Genomic DNA, 19,298 nt, shown 5'->3' with positions numbered 1-19,298 from the left:
GGAAAGGGAATGATAATCCAAAAATAAATGCATATGTATTTTTCTTTTATTTTGTTTCATTTAATGCAATAAATAATACTTTGAAATCCACAATTTTATAATTTGAAAAAATCCAGTTACTTATTGTCTCTTACTTTTTGTCTCTGTGTTTTTCCACTGTTTACATGTATTGAGCTTCATTCAAAAGACAGGAGGACAATCTTAATAATCCATTAATAATCCTTTCAAAGGGGTAAACTTTAATTAAACAGCTCTGGTCATGTTACTTTTTACATCAGCCGTGCAAAAAATGTTCAGTAAATTCACTAAGATCCACAATGTTCAACAAGCTGAAACACTCATACTTTGATATGTGTGTTTATTTATAAATGAGGTTGTCATAATGTCAATGCAGGAGTCTTCATATCAAATTTTCAGTACACCATATTGTTCAGCTGTGTAATTGTAAGAGAGGAGTTCAGGCCTTTACTAATGCTCAAATTGATCTTTAAGTTAGTTCACTACAGCAGGTATTGATATCAATACCTCCAATAATTTATCTGTCATCTGTTCAATGCACAATCATGACGCATCCATTCCGTGACGTCTACAGCCAAAACACCAGTTTGACTGGAAACAATTCTTGGAGATTCTTAACTTTTGCATATTTAAAATTTAACATGGAAAAGATGGTTCCACAAAACCTCATACATCAGTAAGGTGTCAACATACAACACTTTTTGTGTTAAAGTAACAGTGCAAGGGATACATTTGTTACACTCTATCAATATTCAATTTTAAACTTTACAGTCCAACAAGCAAGTCCTTTTCCCGGCATTTCAGACAAAACAGAGAACAACCAAAATAACCTTCATCAGGTCGCAGGTAAAAATTCTCTTTTCCACTTCCATTGTTTGAGTCTTGAGTCTTGTGATCCTCAATAAACCTGCCTATCCACTGTCCACATGCGTCTGTATCTTCGATGTCTCATCCCAACAGCAACAACCTGCAGTGCGTGAGGACGGTGGAGCACTTTGTCCGTTACAAAAATGTGGTTTCTTTCTTTCTGCTTCTTGCCTCTGTTTCGCACTCCCGTTTTACATAGAAAGATGAATATAAATGCTTTAGGGGAGTGGTCTGTTGTAATCCTGCAAAATGAAGTAAATGAAAACACTTTAGCAACATTCAGGGAAATACTGAATGTGAGATTTTTTTGTAAGAAGTCTCTTCTTTTAATCCACATTTAAAACAGTAAAAACAGTAATATTGTTAAATATCACAATTTAAATGAACTGTTTTATATATTTTAATATATTTTAAAATATAATTTATTTCTGTTATGGCAAAGCTGAATTTTCAGCATCATTACTCCAGTCTTCAGTGTCACATGATCCTTCAGAAATCATTTTAATACTGATTTGGTGCTCAAGCTATGCTGCTTAATATGTTTGTGGAAACTGGTACATTTTTTGAGTATTCTTTCATGAATAGAGAATAGGATTTATTTGAAACAGAAATCTTTTGTAACAGGGGGTTGTGCCATATGACATTATACAACCTGAACTAAAGGACACATTGATTTCAGACTTATTGACATTTGCTGCGTCCCAATTTGCCTACTTATACTATGCCCTAAAATCCTTACAATATGCCTTTTTGAGGGTGTAGCAGAAGAGTAGGCAAGCTTCGGGACATATTGCTTCGTCATAATTGCGTCTTTAACGGACCGCTCTGCTGTCACCGTTTAAACTGCTCTGTCAATCATCTTGTCACAGTTCAAATCCTCCACATTCCTGCCATATCGGAGAGAAATGTAGTAGCACATTGATCTGCCAGTCATGTGTCATTCATGTGGAGACTCTCAAAAATTATGCTTTTAAAAGTTAACGACCAAACGTATGTTTATAAAAGTTCGCAATGCTGTTGCAGATTAAATATAATGTTGATAACATTGAATAATTTTTTTTTTTATCAGGTTAGATACTGATTATTAATCACTCAAACCCAATTGCACATCCGCCTTTTTTGTGTCTGTAGTTCTAATCGAATCCTCGTCCAACGCGCAATGGGTTGTGGGCAATATTATCCGTTATGCAGTATGCATGGATCTGCACTTCGAATTATAACCAGAAATAGTAGACCATCCAGGCATCTTTGGAATACTTATTTGAACATACTATGATTTGAGACACACTACTTCTAATTACAAATAATATTTAAGACGGATAGTATGCGGATTGGGATGTAGCAATTGTCTGCAGAAGTCCTCTCTATGATATAATTTCCTGTTTTTTTCTTTCCACATCATCTTGATCTGGTGGACAAATGTGTTAATATTTATAATATTTAAAAATACAAAAAATGTTTCATTGCTAATTTTATGCCAATAAGGTTTTTTCAAGACTTTCATGCTTAGACCAGGACATTTGTATTCCCCTGACATTTCTGATCATTTTAATTCAGAAATTAAAAACATGTTTAGGATAGAAGAAGGTATTCAAGTCATTGGGCCTCATTCATGAAACACAAGTGGAATAAATTTTTGTGTAAATCGTTCATAAAGCCGTTATGACACAAATTTTGATTCAACATGTTAAAATTTTCAAAATGTTTGCTGTTACGAAAGAAATTTACACCTGCTCCCTACCAAGTGTAAATGGTGTGTAAAACATTTGAACATTCTGTGTTCTAATTTAGGCAAACTGATGACATTGAATTTTTAATGCACTATGTACCATAATAATATTTCACGAGTTCATTTGCCGCCTTTATTTATTTATTTATTTATTTTTAACTGTTCAAATTTGGGTAGTAGGCAGCGGTTGTCACTGTCACTTTTTACCCAGCCATCCAATCACAGTGGAGGAGGGGCAGGACAAATATTATACCGACCAATCATCCTACTTGTACAACGACTGAACAAAAAAGGAGAAGTTATCATTGCTTGTTATTACATTTTTATATTCAGTAATATTCTTCAAAATAAGATACTAGTTACACATTATTATGTGTTTGACTGGAACATGCTGGAATTTGCTCATACATTTACTAAAGTTTCATGAATGAGGCCCATTGTATGTATAAATTGCAAAAAAAACCCTACTAACCTCCTAAAAACAGTAAATGCCATGAACTTGCAGAGCTCATTTCCCCATGTGTTCGAATGGAACACTGACCTGTGTGAGAGAGACAGAGAGGTCAGAGCAAAAATAAATATCAGGGAATGAAATGAAAAACTAGTACATGAACGAAAACCTGTGGGGGAGTGATGCGGATCTGATCATGACGGAGAGGGAGGTCAGGGGAGGCATTGGCAGGAGCACCGCGGTGCAGCCGTAAACACACTCTCCTTTCCCGCTCAGCTCCTCGGCCTGCTCTTGGAGATGCGTTCCCTGAGAGACAAAACAACAGGTAAGCAAAGTTTGTTTTAAGAGCTGATTTCAAATACCAACAACACAGAAGATCATAAGGGTACAGTTTCATAAGGAAGAGAAACCACATTCTTCAAAAATAGCCTGCTCATAAATAGAACAGACATCAATAACACCTCCGCTCATTCTCGGACTCACCAGACTGCGGCACACGCGAGGCAGGTGTTGAGCTGGCCGGGTCTGGGCCGTTGCGGACCCTGTTAGGGGCCGGGAGGTTGGGGCCAGAGGGTAAAGCACGAGCCGCAGAACCCGGTGGTCCACCGCCGGTCCTCTCGTCCCTCTCTTCTCCCTCGCCCCTCTGCTCCTTCTCTTTATCCTCTGCTGTCCTGCTGGAGCCCTGACACGACACGGTCAGGAAAACCCACAAGGTGAGCAACATAAAGCACCACATTAAATAATACAAAATGTTTAAAAACCTACAAATTTCAGCATGTTCCAGTCAAACACATAGTCGTATGAAAATCCCTGTCTGTGGAAAAGGTTCCTGAACAGCTGTCTCAGATAGGAGTAGTCGGGCTTGTCATCAAATCGGAGTGAGCGGCAGAAGTTCATGTAGGTTGAAAATTCAGCTAGAAACATATTAGGAAAAAAAAAAAGAAAAGAGTTAAATGAGAAATTAAATTTCATATGATTTTTTAGCTGATCAAATCACATTTACTCACATGGATAGCCCTTACAAAGAACCTCAATTGGGGTTGACATCTTTTTCTCACTGATTCGCTCGTACTTCTGCCTTTTAGTGGCCGCTTTGAGGCCTTGCCAGGGCAGAGAACCCAAGTTAAAGTACATAAGAACATAGCCAAGGGACTCGAGATCATCCCGCCGAGATTGCTCTGTGGAAACAGAAGGTAAATTTAGAATAACCCAAAATATAGAGTCCATTTTTACCAACAGAATGCATTTCAGTGACCCTTACCAATGCCCAAATGAGTGTTAATGGAGGCATAGCGGGCAGTGCCAGTCAGGTTCTTATTCTCACGATACGGGATGTGCTGATGTGTGCGGGCATCACGATACTTCTTGGCCAAGCCAAAGTCTATGATGTAGACCAGGTTTCCCTTCTTGCCAAGCCCCATCAGGAAATTATCGGGTTTAATGTCTCTATGAATGAAGTTTTTTGAGTGTATGTACTCGATTCGGCTAATCTGGAAAGAATAAACATGAAACAAATCAGAAACAATTCTATTCTATTCAATTCTATAAACATTTTTTTCTAGGTTAAAATTTACAATTTGATTTATTGAGGTTTTATAGTTCTTCTTCTGAATATTCATTACTACATAAGCAAAAACTTAATCTAAAAAAAATAAAAATCTGAAGCCAGATTATTCAAATGATAAACTAGACTTTTAAACCAAAATTTTATGTAGTATTTTATAAGAATTATATACATTTTCTAATCTATTTTTATATAGTAAAGCATGCATTTATGATCCTAAGACAGTGGTTCCCAATCCTGGTCCTGGAGAACCCCTTAACACTGCACATTTTTGATGTCTCTCTTATCAAAGACACATATTTACGATATTGGAGCAGAGCTGTCCAAGAGTTTAGCTCCAACCCCAATTAAACACACCTGAACCATCTAATCAAACTTTCAGGCAGGTATTTTGAGGCAAGTTGGAGTTAACTCTGCAGGACAGTGGCCCTCCAGTCCAGGAGCAGGTTTGGACACCCCTTGCTTCATCCCAATTCATCTACTTATACTATGCCCTAAAGGTATGTGCAGTTTTTGTGAAGAAAAAGTAAACATTTTAAGTGTGTAGCAGAAGAGAGGGCAAGCTTGTTTATATAACAGACTGCTCTGTCACTTAGTTACGTGCATCCTGTAACCGTTTAAACTGCCCTTTCAATCATCTTGTCGCAGTTAAAATGTTCCACATTCAATTTAATTTAATTTCCTGCCGTATCGCAGAGAAATGTAGTAGCAAAATTGATCTGCCAGCCACGTGTCTTTCATAACATTGAATAAATATCTTTTAATCAGGTTAGATACTGATTATTATTCACTCAAACCCCTTTATCTAAACCTCTTAACCGTCGGTCTCACACATCCGCCATGTTTGTCGTTTTTTGTATCTTTTTTATTTGATGTTTGTAGTTCTAATTGAATCCTCATCCAATGTGCAATGAATTGTGGGTAATATTATCCATTATGCAATGTGCATGGATCTGCACTTTGGATTCTAAAGCCGGTGATTGTTTCCTTCTAATGAAGTAGAACTAAATACTTACGCACAGAATTTGAACACTAACTGTAATCGCCGACTGAACGCAGCTGGCTCTGACTGGATGCATTTGAGCACAATCAGTCATAAGTATCAATTAAAAAAAGTAGACCATTCGGATATCTTTGCAATACTCATTTCAACATTCTACGATTTGGGACACACTAATTCTAATTTCGAATACTATTTAGGATGGATAGTATGCAAATTGGGATGCAGCACCCTGTCTTGTAGTCTTAACTAATGAGCTGATGAGTTAAATCAGGTGTGTTTGATAAGTGAGACTTGTAAACTACGCAGTGCTGGGTGTACTCCAGGAAAAGGATTGGGAACCACTGTCCTAGGACATTAAAGGTGCTAAAGAGGATGTTTTGTTTTATACATTTTTGCAATATTACTTGAAACTGTCTTTTTTAACTGATAAAAAACTATTTATTAGGTGCACTGAAAGGAATAATATTAATATACATAATCTGTGCGCGAGGTAGGGCCTTAAAAACATCAGCCAATCGTTTACGTGATCATCGCGTAAACGATTGGCCCTCTGGCTTGTCAATCACTGCCATGACTTTCCTTGTGAGAGACGAGCGTGGCTGCACTCTCCAGTAACTTTCCACACTCCACAGGTGCCTCATACAATGTTTTAGTCAGGAGACAGGAGAAACAACTGCAGATTATGAGTTACCTGCGGTGAGTCCGACATAATGAATCCACTAACACGACACAGTGAATGCCGGTGGTAAACACTCGAGTTCCAATACAAGTTTTGGGAGGCGTTCCTTCGAAGGAGGGGGTTGTTCTTACGCATGCGCTCATTTCCAAAACTCAGTAACAGTCTTTGGTTTCTCAGTCGACGAAAAGATCCTCTTTAGCACCTTTGCTATGGTATTCTTTTGAGGATGTTGTTATATGCGGTTGCTAAGGTGTTCTGGGTGGTTGTTTACTGGCCCATATGGAAATTTATATTATATTACGATCCCTAGATATGGCTCAGGCCTCCCCTTCAATGTAAATCTATAGGATTTGTGCCCGTTTTCTCCACCGAATCTCATTAATTACAAAAGTAATGGCACACTCTCCACAGTAAGACACAAGGCCTCATGTCAGTAGTAAAAAACGGTGCAAGATACGGGGTACATTCAAATAACTAACCCTAAGTATGAGCGCTAATATGGATTTGTTGTCAAAGATCTTATTTATATGCTTTCAATGCAATTACCATCTGGTCTGCCAGAAGCAGGACAGTTTTAAGTGTGAATTTCCTTGAGCAGAAGTTGAACAGATCCTCCAAGCTTGGACCCAGGAGCTCCATCACCATGACATTGTAGTCCCCTTCAGCACCACACCATTTGATCGAGGGAATACCCACTAAGGTTGAAAGGAGATCAAAAAAACATTTCTAGAAAGCCATTGGCAGCATCAGAAAGGAAACTGACGGAGATCATTTCTCACCTCCACCTTGCATCATCTTATAGAACTTGCTCTCAATATGTAATTGTGGATGTTTAGTCTTCACACTCTCCAGTTTAATGGCTACCTCCTCTCCTGATGTGATATTTGCACCTGGAAAATGTTATTTTTGCAACATCAGTACACAACACTTTCATGAAATCTAGATCAGTAGCATCAAATCATGTAAATAATAATTTTACCCAAATAAATATCACCAAAGGAGCCACTTCCAATCTTTCGCCCAAGACGGTATTTACTCCCAACACGTAACTCCATGATTCCTTCCCTAAAAACAGCCTTAGAATCATATAAAATATTAGTATGATGTAGATCAAATACATTAGTCTCATCAAACAATTACATTTTAGCATTTTAGCACACAGCCGATGCTCACTTCAGCATTAACTAACATCATGATTTCCTCCAGCTCAGATTTAATTCACATTTCAGACAGAAAAGCACTGGCAGTCATGCATCTGACATCTGACATCTGAGTCATGTGATGTGAACACAGTTGCTGTTCAATTCCCACGAACTTGCAACGAAGAGGTTAAAAATTAATCTTGGCATCATCGCAGATCATCAATGTGCAAACTATGAACGTTACAATAAGGAATCTATTGAAAATGACCCATTTTCGTGAGTGATTTACGGCGTTTGCATAATTGAGCACACAAGACGAATCTGTCTTCAGCGATTTTCAGCCAATTTTGTAGCAGCCGCACCCAAGACCATGTTGATCCCGAGGTTTCACAAACTGATATTAGTGGTGACATTTACATTTATTCACGACAGCTAAATGAATCTTAAGCACCCATGTCCTGATATGACCTTAAAACAGGAACATCTTTCTTACCTAACGTGAGGGTGGTGGAAAAGTGAGGCTGGTCGACAGGCTTGCGCTCGTAAGACAGGACCCTGGACAGCGAAGAGTGCAAGCGTAATTTTATACGTCTCATCACAAATGTAATTCCAACCACCGCTTTCCTTCTCAGATTTTTAAATCCTTGATTTCATATCTCAGCACATGGATTGACCTACTTGCATTAGCGGGCTAGCGAGCAGCAGCCTCCCTTGTTTGTATCCCAGCGCACTTCTCACAGAAATGATGTCATTCACAAACTAGCGGAAGGACCCGGATCACTTCAAGGGGCCGCGCGCTTGACGTGCGTACGCAGCCTCATTTTCATCCACACTGCTGCTACACACGGCACGCACGCGACGAAATACAGCTCTACGTCTTTTCGGTATAATTCTTTTAAGAAGAGTATTAGAAACCACGTTTTGACATATGGTAATGTAAAGATGTATTTTGCATTTAAAATATACAATAATGTTTTTCATAGCCTTGGTTCACTGGTACCTTATTTGTACCAGTATATTTATGTACATAAGAATATTTCATGTATTTACTCATTTGGTAGGTAGACGTGTAATAAACGGTATAATGTTAAGTCAGTCAGCAATGCGGAAAAAAAAAACACTTCCAACATTACGAGTCTAAACAAATGGTTCCCAAACAGGCCAAAATGAGCTCAAAACAACTAAAAATAAAGATATTACTTTACTTTTTTCCCTTTCTTACCATTGTCTTGGATATATGGTGAGGTGAAAAGTCACAAAAAACAACATTGTGTAACTCCATACGCATTTTTATAAATAATATATAACATTTTCTAGTTATGCCAAGCTTTAAAATATATACAATATTTTAAAGCTTGGGATAACTATTATCCCAACGTTATGTAGAAATTGTGAGTAAATACACATTTTAAGTCCTTGTCCAGTCACAAAAACATGGAAAAGTCATGAGGCCATCGAATGTCGTAGACTCCAAGACCCAGAGTCAAAAAGGTTGAGAACAATTGGTCTAAACTATTTAAAGGGTATTTGGGATAACTAGAAAACGTTATATAGAAATTGTGAGTAAATGCACATTTTAAGTCCTTGTCCAGTCACAAAAACATGGAAAAGTCATGAGGCCATCGAATGTCGTAGACAACGAGACCCAGATTCAAAAAGGTTGAGAAGCAGTGGTCTAAACTATTTAACAAAGGACATTTGGGATAACTAGAAAACGTTATATAGAAATTGTGAGTAAATGCACATTTTAAGTCCTTGTCCAGTCACAAAAACATGGAAAAGTCATGAGGCCATCGAATGTCGTAGACAACGAGACCCAGATTCAAAAAGGTTGAGAAGCAGTGGTCTAAACTATTTAACAAAGGACATTTGGGATAACTAGAAAACGTTATATAGAAATTGTGAGTAAATGCACATTTTAAGTCCGTCCAGTCACAAAAACATGGAAAAGTCATGAGGCCATCGAATGTCGTAGATGCACAGACCCAGAGTCAAAAATGTTGAGAACCACTGGTCTAAACTATTTAACAAAGACCTAATTAGCAAGTTCATCCATTCAAAACACAGATTGAATATAAAAGGGTGACCCTTACAAACCTGATATATTATAGCATGAAGGAGCAAATCCTAGCAGTGAAAATATTGAACAGAAGTGACAGTATAGAGGAAAATGCACACAATTGACAACAAAATTAAATTCAACCTTTATTAATTGTCTTGTTCTTTTTTTTTAAATTAATTTCTTTTGTAAAATCAGAAACAAAAAAAAAAAAAAAAAAAACCTGAACACGAGTGATAAAGCCCGCCTTAATTTATAATGGTACACAACAACAAAAATAAACAACTGGTAACTTTTAAGTGTTCCTAAAACACCCATCCAGCTCAGCTTGGTACAATAAGGTTTGGCATGTTTCATGTTTCAGTATGAATGCCTTCAGTTGGTTGCATCTTCTAAAAAAATCTTTTTCTTTATTATAATTATTGCAATTCAGACAATATATAAAACAAAAAAGGCTGCTAAAACCACAACTTAAGAAATATTCATTAGTGCCAATGTTCTTGAACTTGCTGTCTACACTCTCTCGCTCACACACACAGCCACACCTGCATACGTATCATGCACACATAGACATCAAACACCTGAAATAAGCTGTCACTCATACATTTACTCACCTCCCTAAATCCAGCACTGATCTTTGTAAATGCACCATGCTTGTTAATCTCTGGCTGCCACACATTCATCAATGCCTTGCAAACACTCTGAACGTCACCTTCTTTACCTGGGACTTCACTCATGCACACACAGGCAGAAAGGGCACCTTTTACAGCTAAGTAACATCCAAGTGATCGTCATTATGACAACATACTCGATTAAGAAAAAAAAAAAAAAAAAAACGAGGTCAGCGTTTGGGAAAAAAAAACATTTCTGGATTTCACCATCATTTAAAACAAAAAAAGACAAGAGATACAGTTTGTCAGACATCAGAACAGTGTTTGAGTAATTTGAGTCTGCATGAAAATGGAGCCGTAACAATGTAAGCGTTCAACAAACATTGTATGATGCATATTTTTGTCCTTTTTTTGTCTGGTTTCTCCTTTACAGTGCATGCCTGAGTGAGAGCGTCTCAGTATGCGAGTGTGATCTTTATGACCTCAAGGTTTAGGATTCATCCAGTTGAGTCAGTATTTAAGTCCAACTGTTTGCATGTCCTGTTCAAGTCTTGCTGAAGTCTTCATTTAAGGGTAAGAAGAAATGGGATGTGTTGGTGTGTGTGTGTGCGCATGTATATGTACTGCCTTACTTCCACGATCTGCTCCTCCACTCTTCCACATTGCAGAGATCGGATTACGGGGAGCTCGAAAACACTGCTCAGGTAAAAATGACAGTGTGTGTACATTTGTAACCAGTGTCATCTATATAATTTTGTCTTAATGCATTTTGCTAGGTTTCGTAATGCAGTCGGTCTGCTTCTCAGACCTAAAAAGTGTTTATCTGCATCTGCTGTTTGAGTGCTTACCTTTGAATCTTGTCTACATAGGTGTTACGAATGTATATTAAATACTTGGATGTATATTTATGCATTATGCACCCTTCCGAGTGACAGAAGGCATATACGCAAATTGCCTGTATTCTGATTAATGTTCCTATATTCCTGCGTCTGTTTGTGATAATAAAGGAGGATAACTGTTATATTTATATATCTGTTTTGTGTGTGAGTGTTGCTGCATGTCTATTTGTCTGTAAGTGGCTGCATCAGTCAGATAGAGTCTGCGCCTCCACCCAGCAGGTCTCCAGGCAACAGCGCTGCAGGGCTGCTCATCTGGTGCCGATCTTCCATAGCTGGAGACCCCCACAGACTGCTGCTTGTGTACCCTGGAGTCATGCCGCCCCACAACCCTGCCCTGCTTGGATCAACGACCCCTGTGTTGCTGCCCACACTGCCGCCAGCACCATTGCTGCTCCACTGGGCAAAAATGCTCAGGCCTGCTCCCTGGGCAGAGCCTGGGTCAGCGGAGCTGCCCGTACCATCCAAACTCTGCCAGGTAGTGCCAGAGGGCCCAGTTCCGCCACCGTTGTTGTTTCCTCCTGCTGTCAAACTTCCCACTCCGGATCGTTCTCGCTCGCCACTCCCAGCACTGATTGTACCCACAGCCCCGGCCCCCGATGACCCCGTCACACCTGCCGGCCCGGAGACGGCCACACCACCGGCCCCGCCACCTCCGCTGCCACTTCCGCCAGATCCCGCCTGGGAATGTGCAAAATAGCGAGCGACCTCCTCCTCACTCACGAACTCGGCCAGGATTGTGGTGTTACCCAAAACACACCTGGGATGAAAATTTCAAAGATTACAGATAGGAAGAAATCTACAAGGTATGGAAGCCCATTTGTGCCACACAGTAAAACAAAATGGTAACACTTTATTTTACAGTGTCATTGTTACATGTAGTTACTGTAGTAATAACTATAAAAAATGCAAAATTATATGCAATTAACCCTAAACCAAACCCTCATCCTAAACCTATAGTAAGTACATGTAGTTACTTAATATTACTCAGTAATATAATTACAGTGACACGGACACCTTAAAAGTGTAACCAAGAAAATATATTGAAATAGGTAAATGCAACTGTATTTGTCATTTGTGACTAAACATACACATCTCAAAAAAGTAACTATTACTTGCAACTGGTCCTTTGTTTCTTGTAATTGCAAATATTTCTCATAATTGTGACATCTCAGAAACTAACTTTCACGCAACTGCACCTTTGTTTCTCATAAATGTGTTTTTTTTATATAATTGTGATATTGTTCAATGTAACTTTCTTGCAATTGCACTTTTGTTTCTCATAATTGCCATCTTATCTCAAAGTATGACTATATCTCACAATATGACCCATTTTAAACGCTCACAAAAATACCTTTTTATCTTTTACTCTGAGGTGGGAATGGGTTTTCATAAGGTGCTAAAAATGTGAAAAATTCAAATTCTATGGGAAAAAAACATTATTTATTATTATCATCACTATTATATTGATGGATCTGGGTCAGGATATGGTTTTTAGACACTTACATGTGAAGTGCGCTCTGGGCTTTGGCTGCTTCTTGGCGAGTACTGTAGCGAATCAGAGCACTTCCTTGGGTCAAACCAAGGTGAAAGGTCAAAAGCGGCCCATGCTGCATACAGATAGTCCGCAAAGTCGAGCCATCAATCTGCAGAGAACAAATGATACAAATCACCGCAATGAAATTTGAGAAAGAAAAAAAAAAAACAGAAGATAAAAACAACTGAAAAATGGTCTAAAAAATTGCCAATGTAACGGATAACATGGATACCTGAGGGGTAAGATTACTTAACACCAACCAGCAGCTCCCCTTAGAGGCTCCTCCATCACTCCACGCAGAACCTACACAGATTGAGAGACCATTTATGATCTGGTCGTTCAATAAAAGTTAAAGCAGGTTGAATTTACTTGAGTGAATGTCTAAACAGTGCTTCAATTAATACTTTTCATTAATGTTTTTCAGCTTCTAAAAGGTGTGGTATATTACCAGGCCCAAATCTGTTTTCTTGGCCGCCTCCAGAGCCACCCCAGCCTCTACCCAATCGTGGGCCTCCTCCCGCCCAGGGAGAAACGGATGGCTGCTTCTGATGGGTCAGTCCAGGAGGTGGGCGTGGCAGATGAGAGCTGTTGCGATTGGTCTTCCAAGGCTTGTTGTGCCCTATAGGCTCAGGTGGCCAGCTGGGCTTGTAGTCTGTGTACTTAGCTGTGAGAACAGGAAATAAAGCACAAAATATTCAGACTATTGAAACTGGAAAGTAAGAACAAATTATGGAAATTCAGTACAGAGCTAAAGAAATTAAGTCTCATGGGACTTCTTTGAAATCAAATCAAAAGCGACATTGAGTGCTTCTTTTTACCTGGGTTGTGTGCATTGTTGAGGGGGCTCTCTGAGGCACTGTAGGGCCAGGCACCAGGTGAAGGCAGCAAGGTGTTGAGGGAGGGATTTGATTCTATTCCAACAACAACAAAAAAAGCAAAATGCAAAATACAAGACTTGTTTGTTAGTATTTACATGAATATGTAAATGACTTTTAAAAATTCAAAGCATAGAGCTCTGTATGTGTCTCTGCTAGAGGAACTACCTTTGAAAGAAGAAAATAAATGTTATCATACACTACCAGACAAATGTTAAGACACACTTGAGTCAATCAAAGATTCTTATGATCTTAGAAAACCTTTTGATATGAATGCTTAAATTCTTGAAATCAGTTTGGTAGACAGAGTTGTACCTGTGTTGTCTCTTAGCAATTGGTGCTCAGTGTCGTTGAGGCTTGACATCGATGAGCCCAGCATACTTCCAGGGGTCATGTAGGGATCAGATTCAGGGTCCACACTCTGAATTCCTTTCCAAGGCACTCCTGGTTGGAACTCTGAAGTGAAAATCACATTTCAATTCATTATAGACACATTCACAAGTAATGAAGATTAGATTTTTAATGTTTAGATGTAAATCACTATTTACCTGGAGGCCAGCTGGATGTGCCAGTCTTGGTGCCCATCTTGTTTCCAGGACTTCTGTGCCAGTGATCTGATGGCCCTTGAGGAGGCACACCCAAACCTTCCCCTCCCAGCATCTCATACTGGGAATATGGGGAACCACCTCTCATTTTGAGAGGAGCAGCAATGGGACCTATATCAGAGGAAAAGAAACAATTAAAGTAAAACTTGTATAAGACATTGTATATGAACTCCTTTTTATAACTCAATTTTGTAGGCGTCACAAAAAAGGTAATGGACCATTTTTATGGAGAGTGCTATCAGGAGGTGAGGGGGCTGGGGAATGACCTTCCATCATCCACTTGAAACGAGACTGCTGCCCCCCACTGTCTTTAAGCCCAGCTGGGCCACCAACCATGGGACCCAATTCCAGACCGGAGAGGCTCACTCCAGGCCCAAACCCTTCAAGACACAGAATGGGACAGAAAAGGGCACATTACAAAAAACCACATCATCAAGCTCCCACATGAATTGACACTAGTGGTCGATCAATATATTGCTAAGGGTGATTTATATCGGCTGATATTTGGCATTTTTTTAATTAACAGCATTTTCTGTTTGGTCAACAAGTGTTGGAAACGGACTGTTATTTGCCCAGAGCGCAGATGCACATATCGTCCATTCTCCATCTGTAGTACTATACTGCTTTGTTTAACAGTCCTGTCTATGAAAATATAGAGAATATTAAACATCAGTCTGTGATGCTCCATCCATGTGAATTGGATAGGGACACATCAAACTTTTGTACTTTATGTAAAATTAGCTCCATCTAGCCTTTTTTGTTGATGAAAAATATGATTCCCCGTGCACACAGATATTCCAGATTAGTGTACTGTTGTTTACAATGTTTTTTCCCCCTTTAATTTTACATATTTATTTTTAATCCAACTATTTCTAATTTAGTAAATATGTATAATGAATATAATTTTTATTGCCACAATTGTTATGCATTAAATAGCGTGATTTCATATACAGCCTATCAGGTTTATACCAGGTTTATCAGGCACTGGATCTCACCAGAATAAGCTCCTTGTGTTTTCTGATGCAGGTCTGCTACAGATCCTACCAAGCCAGGGTGTGAGATGGCATCCGACATTGGCATCTTTGGGCCACTCCCACCAAGGTGAGAAGGTGAGAGTTTGGAGCCACCCCCTGTACCTCCCACATGTTGCTGCTGCTGTTGTCTCTGCTGCTGAAGAACAGCCATGATTCTGGCAAGCTGGAGAAAAAAAACATGATGATTCAAATGATTCAAACACAGGAGCAATTCAGAAGCAACTCATATTCTTATGTCCACAACTGTGGAGGGTTAAACCCCGATCCTCATTTCATTTTCACATTACAAGAGCAGATGACAACAAACAGCATCTTTGCTATTGTTGTGCTATGCTGTTTATGCTGCTATACTTCAAACTACAGCATCATCTCGTGTGGCACATCTACACAAATATCGAGTCTCTTTATATTGAAGCAAAAGGGATGTTTGCCAGTCTTCTTCTTTCAGAAAATTTATTTGACCAAGTAATATAGCAGTATACAAGCTACAATGAGTCAAAAAAATGCACAAATCGAGACTGCTTTGCAAGTTATTTTTGTGATCATGCATGCTACCAAGTATTAAGTATCTTTTTAAACATGGGATATTGAACAATATTAGTTATTGACTACACAGAATGGAGTCTATAAAGAATGATAAGCAGTGAATAGTAATTAACAATAGACAATTTCTACCACATTCTGAATTATACAAAGCACTTTACAATAATTGGCCTGGTAAGAAAGATTGTTACACAGTAAACAGACCTCTCAGCTCTCTAAAATTGCTATATGGAGATGCACAAGAATTAGGCTGAATGGTAACTTTGTAAATGGATAATTATGCCAGACCAAGCCATTAAATATAAATTCTGAAATATGAAACCAGTATGTACAATATAGTTACGTAACAATTGTAATTACTTGTAAATTCTGAATATTCTGCTAACTTTGGAATTTTCTAGGAGTACCTGAACGCTGAAACTGCGAAATTCAAAACTGCAGTGGATTTAAGAGTAAAATGTAGTTAAGCAGTTATTTTGATATATTTTAGTTTAAATCTATAATTGATTATTATTAATGTCTCAATTATGCAAGAATAAAATGGTATAATCAATGAAATGCAATAAAAACTAAAAATTAAATGTATACAGTTTCATGTAGCTTCATGGACACACCAATCAGATCTGGACAGTTGCAATGCACAATGTGGACAGTCAATAATTTTAGATCAGATTCCAATCGGGTACACAATCGGATTTGGACTGACAGTGTGAATGTAGCCTGCATAAATACTGTTACTTTTTGTATAGTGATTTCGTCGACTTGTTACTTAAATTACATACATTCATTTTGGCATTAATAGTATTGCCATAGAAACAATTCAGTGTCCAAAGAGGACAGTAGAACATAACGGGTTGTCATCTAGAAATCACGGCAATTACTACTGCTGTGAACACGTCTAGTGAAGTTCTACTACTTTTTAGCAGTAACTAATCACTTGGATATTGTCCTATTTGCAAAAAAAGGGGTGAAGACAGTACCTGTTGGGGGTCTGCTTGTTGACGTATGTTTGGGGGAAACTTGCGCTGGTTCTGCAGCAGCTGCTGCTGCTGTTGTTGTTGCGGTTGCTGTTGTAGTAGTAGTTGACAGGCCTGCAAGAAAGTACAAGTCACAGAGTCAAAAGAAAAAACAAACAGAACTCTAGGGAGTGTATTGTGAGTCTGGCCTGCATAGATAAAGTACTGTGCATGCAACTGGAGTTACCCACCAGCTGGAACTGAATGTGAGGGGGGTAGATGCTGCTGAGCATGGCAATGTGCTGTGGGGAAAGCTGTGGAGGAAAGATGGCTCCCCCAACACCTCCACTGGGAGGAGGCATCTGCTTCAGCACAGAGCCTGGCACCTGCAGCAGAAATTAGTTCTATTACGAAGATCACTTTTGACTTATATTGCAGACAGCTGCATTACTTAACAAGAACTTATCTTAAAGACAATATGAAATCCTATTGAGTATAATCAGTTCACAGTACTTTTAAGACAAAAAGTTTTTAAAACCTCATCAAAATGTCCAAAGCTAAATTGACCTGTCTGTCAACATAACAGTTGTGCAAACTACTGAAGTAATATTAACAATATATACAGTGTTATTAAGTACCTGAGGTGACAGGAACTGATGAGGCACTTGCGCTCGTACTGATGGGTTGATGGGCGGCACCCCTGGTTGGTGCCTGGACTGTGCCATCCCACCTCCGCTACTAAACAACTGACCACTCGCCTGAGGAAATGGATAGACGATTAGAAAACGGTTAATCAAAGGCCACGTTCACACTGTCAGTTTTTGGGATTGACAACCATATGTACTTATAGGTGTGAGTCTTGAAATGTCTCGTTCACACAGCAACTTACAGTAGCGTCTGGAACACTGTCTGTATGAACGTACAGTGAGAGTCAAGCCCGTATTCTCTTACTAGTAACCATAACGACTGTGACCAACGTAATATTAAAGAAAGCGGCGTCCATAAAACTATAAAGTCTTATCACTTTTGACATGACAATAGACTAATTAAACCGTGAGTTCATCCATCAAAACTTCATTAACCAATAGCAGCATGTAAACACGCTAGCTGGAGTCCTTAACCGATGCACACACGAAACACAAAACTGACAGGAGTCGCTCCGGTGGAGAACAGTGACTGGAAATAACACCTTCAGATGACACACAGCTCTCATCTCTGTCGCAGTAAGTTACCGAAAGCAAAAACACACACAAAACACCTTAGAAGAGTGACTCTCTTGCACTGTATGACGTGACACAGCTAGTTGTCCAGTGTGGTTCTGTTCACACAGCGAGAATGCATTGTCACTCCCAAAAATTACCATACTGTGTGTGAATGTAACCGTAATAAGGACTCAAATACAGGACTCTATTCTGCTGCTGTGTGAATGTGGCCAAAGTGACAGAAAAGATCCAAATTAAAGAGTTCAATAAGAATTGAAGGGATAAGTAAACGAAACACCATGTAAAGAAACATAAGGAGATGCAAATACCTTGTCATAGTAAGGCCCAGGTTCACATGCCCCCACCTCTTTGGAACCAGGTGAACGGAAGACTGCTCCTGTTCCCGCTCCACGTCCTCCTTTACGCATCTCTCCATTGTACTCATTCAAGCCCATACCACGCTTCTCTCCTTCCATCTTTTTGTCCTGTGGAGGACCAGGGGCTAGATCCAAGGAACGACCACTGGGGTCCTCTCCCTAATAACAAATTAGTAAACCTCATAGACCAAACTTTACTCAAACATATTAATAAAGATGCATGATATATTAGTGAGCAATATACTATTCACTGATAGCTGGGAAAATTCAATTATTAAACCTGGCAATTAAATTACAGCTGATTATTTAAATCTTTTTAGGTCAAATTTTGCATCAGTGCATTCTTAAATGTTAATAAAATGAGCAATTTCCTATGTTTACTTGCAAAAATGTAAGATCCTAAAACTACATTATCTAAAATTTGTTTTTTATAATTTCTTACCAAAATCCCCATGTTTGAAAACTGTCTTGTCATTGGGTTCATCCAAGAGTCTGCACCCTTCAAGGAACCCTGAAGTAAATTAGATGGAACACTCAGTAACTAATAAAGTAACTTGTGTTTCAAATTTGCATAAATATTGAACCTAGCCTGACCACTGACATACCTTGTTGCCCTTCTTTGCTCCCCAGCCTCCAGAGTTGTAGGAGGAGCTGCTGCCTTGGGAACCTGCACTGTTCCATACACCACCACTCTCCTCATCCTCCTCCCAGCTGGAGTGACGTGAAGCACTGACTGAGCCCTCTCCTTCACCCCAACCTTCTTGCATAGACTTTGAACCTATAAAAATTAAATAATCCCTTTAAAATATTTAGAAGTATGCATACATTCAGGATCAGGTTTAATTCAAAACACATTCAGTCATTCAAAGCAGCATCATCGCTAGCACAAAAATTATCCAGACTCACCAGACTTCACTGGATTCGGGGAGGGGTCCCCCCAACCTGACGCCTTGACAGGGTCAGGGTCAGGGTCGACCCAACCAGCATCAGTAGGTTTACCCCAGGCTGCAGTACCGTTGTCCACACATGGGCTGGAAGGAGAGCCACTACCTCCCCATCCAGAAGAGGCTAAAAGATAAATAAAGGAAATACTTTAATAAATGCAGTTCTATGGTATGCTACATAAAAGCAAAAGAAAGATCATATCTAA

General features: G+C 39.1%; 2 protein-coding genes across 6 annotated transcripts in view; both read right to left on the bottom strand.

The window, feature by feature from the left end:
- Positions 1-43: 43 nt before the first annotated feature.
- csnk1e (casein kinase 1, epsilon) lies at positions 44-8,219 on the bottom strand. Its single transcript, XM_067370072.1, has 12 exons — positions 8,132-8,219; positions 7,947-8,008; positions 7,291-7,387; positions 7,091-7,201; positions 6,858-7,006; positions 4,327-4,555; positions 4,073-4,243; positions 3,831-3,979; positions 3,549-3,747; positions 3,235-3,371; positions 3,087-3,155; positions 44-1,127 (listed from the first exon to the last, which is right to left on the bottom strand). The coding sequence occupies exons 3-11, from the start codon at positions 7,364-7,366 to the stop codon at positions 3,123-3,125; spliced, it is 1,254 nt and encodes a 417-aa protein (XP_067226173.1). The 5' UTR covers positions 7,367-7,387; positions 7,947-8,008; positions 8,132-8,219; the 3' UTR covers positions 44-1,127; positions 3,087-3,122.
- A 1,294-nt stretch (positions 8,220-9,513) lies between these two features.
- Positions 9,514-19,298, bottom strand: part of tnrc6ba (trinucleotide repeat containing adaptor 6Ba) — a 21,276-nt gene continuing 11,491 nt past the window's right edge. For 3 of the 5 annotated variants that reach the window (XM_067370069.1, XM_067370071.1, XM_067370070.1), the window contains exons 6-21: positions 19,055-19,216; positions 18,754-18,926; positions 18,591-18,659; positions 18,101-18,307; positions 17,208-17,327; positions 16,821-16,955; positions 16,594-16,704; positions 15,032-15,233; positions 14,255-14,416; positions 13,980-14,147; positions 13,747-13,887; positions 13,375-13,467; positions 13,005-13,220; positions 12,789-12,859; positions 12,526-12,665; positions 9,514-11,779 (exon numbers count right to left, since the gene is read on the bottom strand). In XM_067370069.1, the coding sequence (XP_067226170.1) occupies positions 11,212-11,779; positions 12,526-12,665; positions 12,789-12,859; positions 13,005-13,220; positions 13,375-13,467; positions 13,747-13,887; positions 13,980-14,147; positions 14,255-14,416; positions 15,032-15,233; positions 16,594-16,704; positions 16,821-16,955; positions 17,208-17,327; positions 18,101-18,307; positions 18,591-18,659; positions 18,754-18,926; positions 19,055-19,216 (2,738 nt within the window). In that variant the 3' untranslated portion in view covers positions 9,514-11,211. Of the gene's footprint in view, positions 11,780-12,525; positions 12,666-12,788; positions 12,888-13,004; positions 13,221-13,374; positions 13,468-13,746; positions 13,888-13,979; positions 14,148-14,254; positions 14,417-15,031; positions 15,234-16,593; positions 16,705-16,820; positions 16,956-17,207; positions 17,328-18,100; positions 18,308-18,590; positions 18,660-18,753; positions 18,927-19,054; positions 19,217-19,298 lie in introns of those variants that run through there. The other 2 variants (XM_067370068.1, XR_010892767.1) reach the window with 2 other exon arrangements.

This window comes from Chanodichthys erythropterus, chromosome 19, assembly GCF_024489055.1.
Source record: "Chanodichthys erythropterus isolate Z2021 chromosome 19, ASM2448905v1, whole genome shotgun sequence".
Taxonomy (NCBI): Eukaryota; Metazoa; Chordata; class Actinopteri; order Cypriniformes; family Xenocyprididae; genus Chanodichthys; species Chanodichthys erythropterus.
Note: the sequence above shows the minus strand (reverse complement) of the source record. Positions and strands in the feature narration are given on the sequence as shown.

Excerpts from the sequence above, each read along its gene's own strand:
- csnk1e (XM_067370072.1), bottom strand. The coding sequence starts at position 7,366 with ATGGAGTTACGTGTTGGGAGTAAATACCGTCTTGGGCGAAAGATTGGA. Across the intron at positions 4,556-6,857 it reads TGCTTCTGGCAGACCAGATG|ATTAGCCGAATCGAGTACAT; the intron begins GTAATTGCATTG and ends TATTCTTTCCAG. Across the intron at positions 3,980-4,072 it reads TCTTTGTAAGGGCTATCCAT|CTGAATTTTCAACCTACATG; the intron begins GTGAGTAAATGT and ends ATATGTTTCTAG.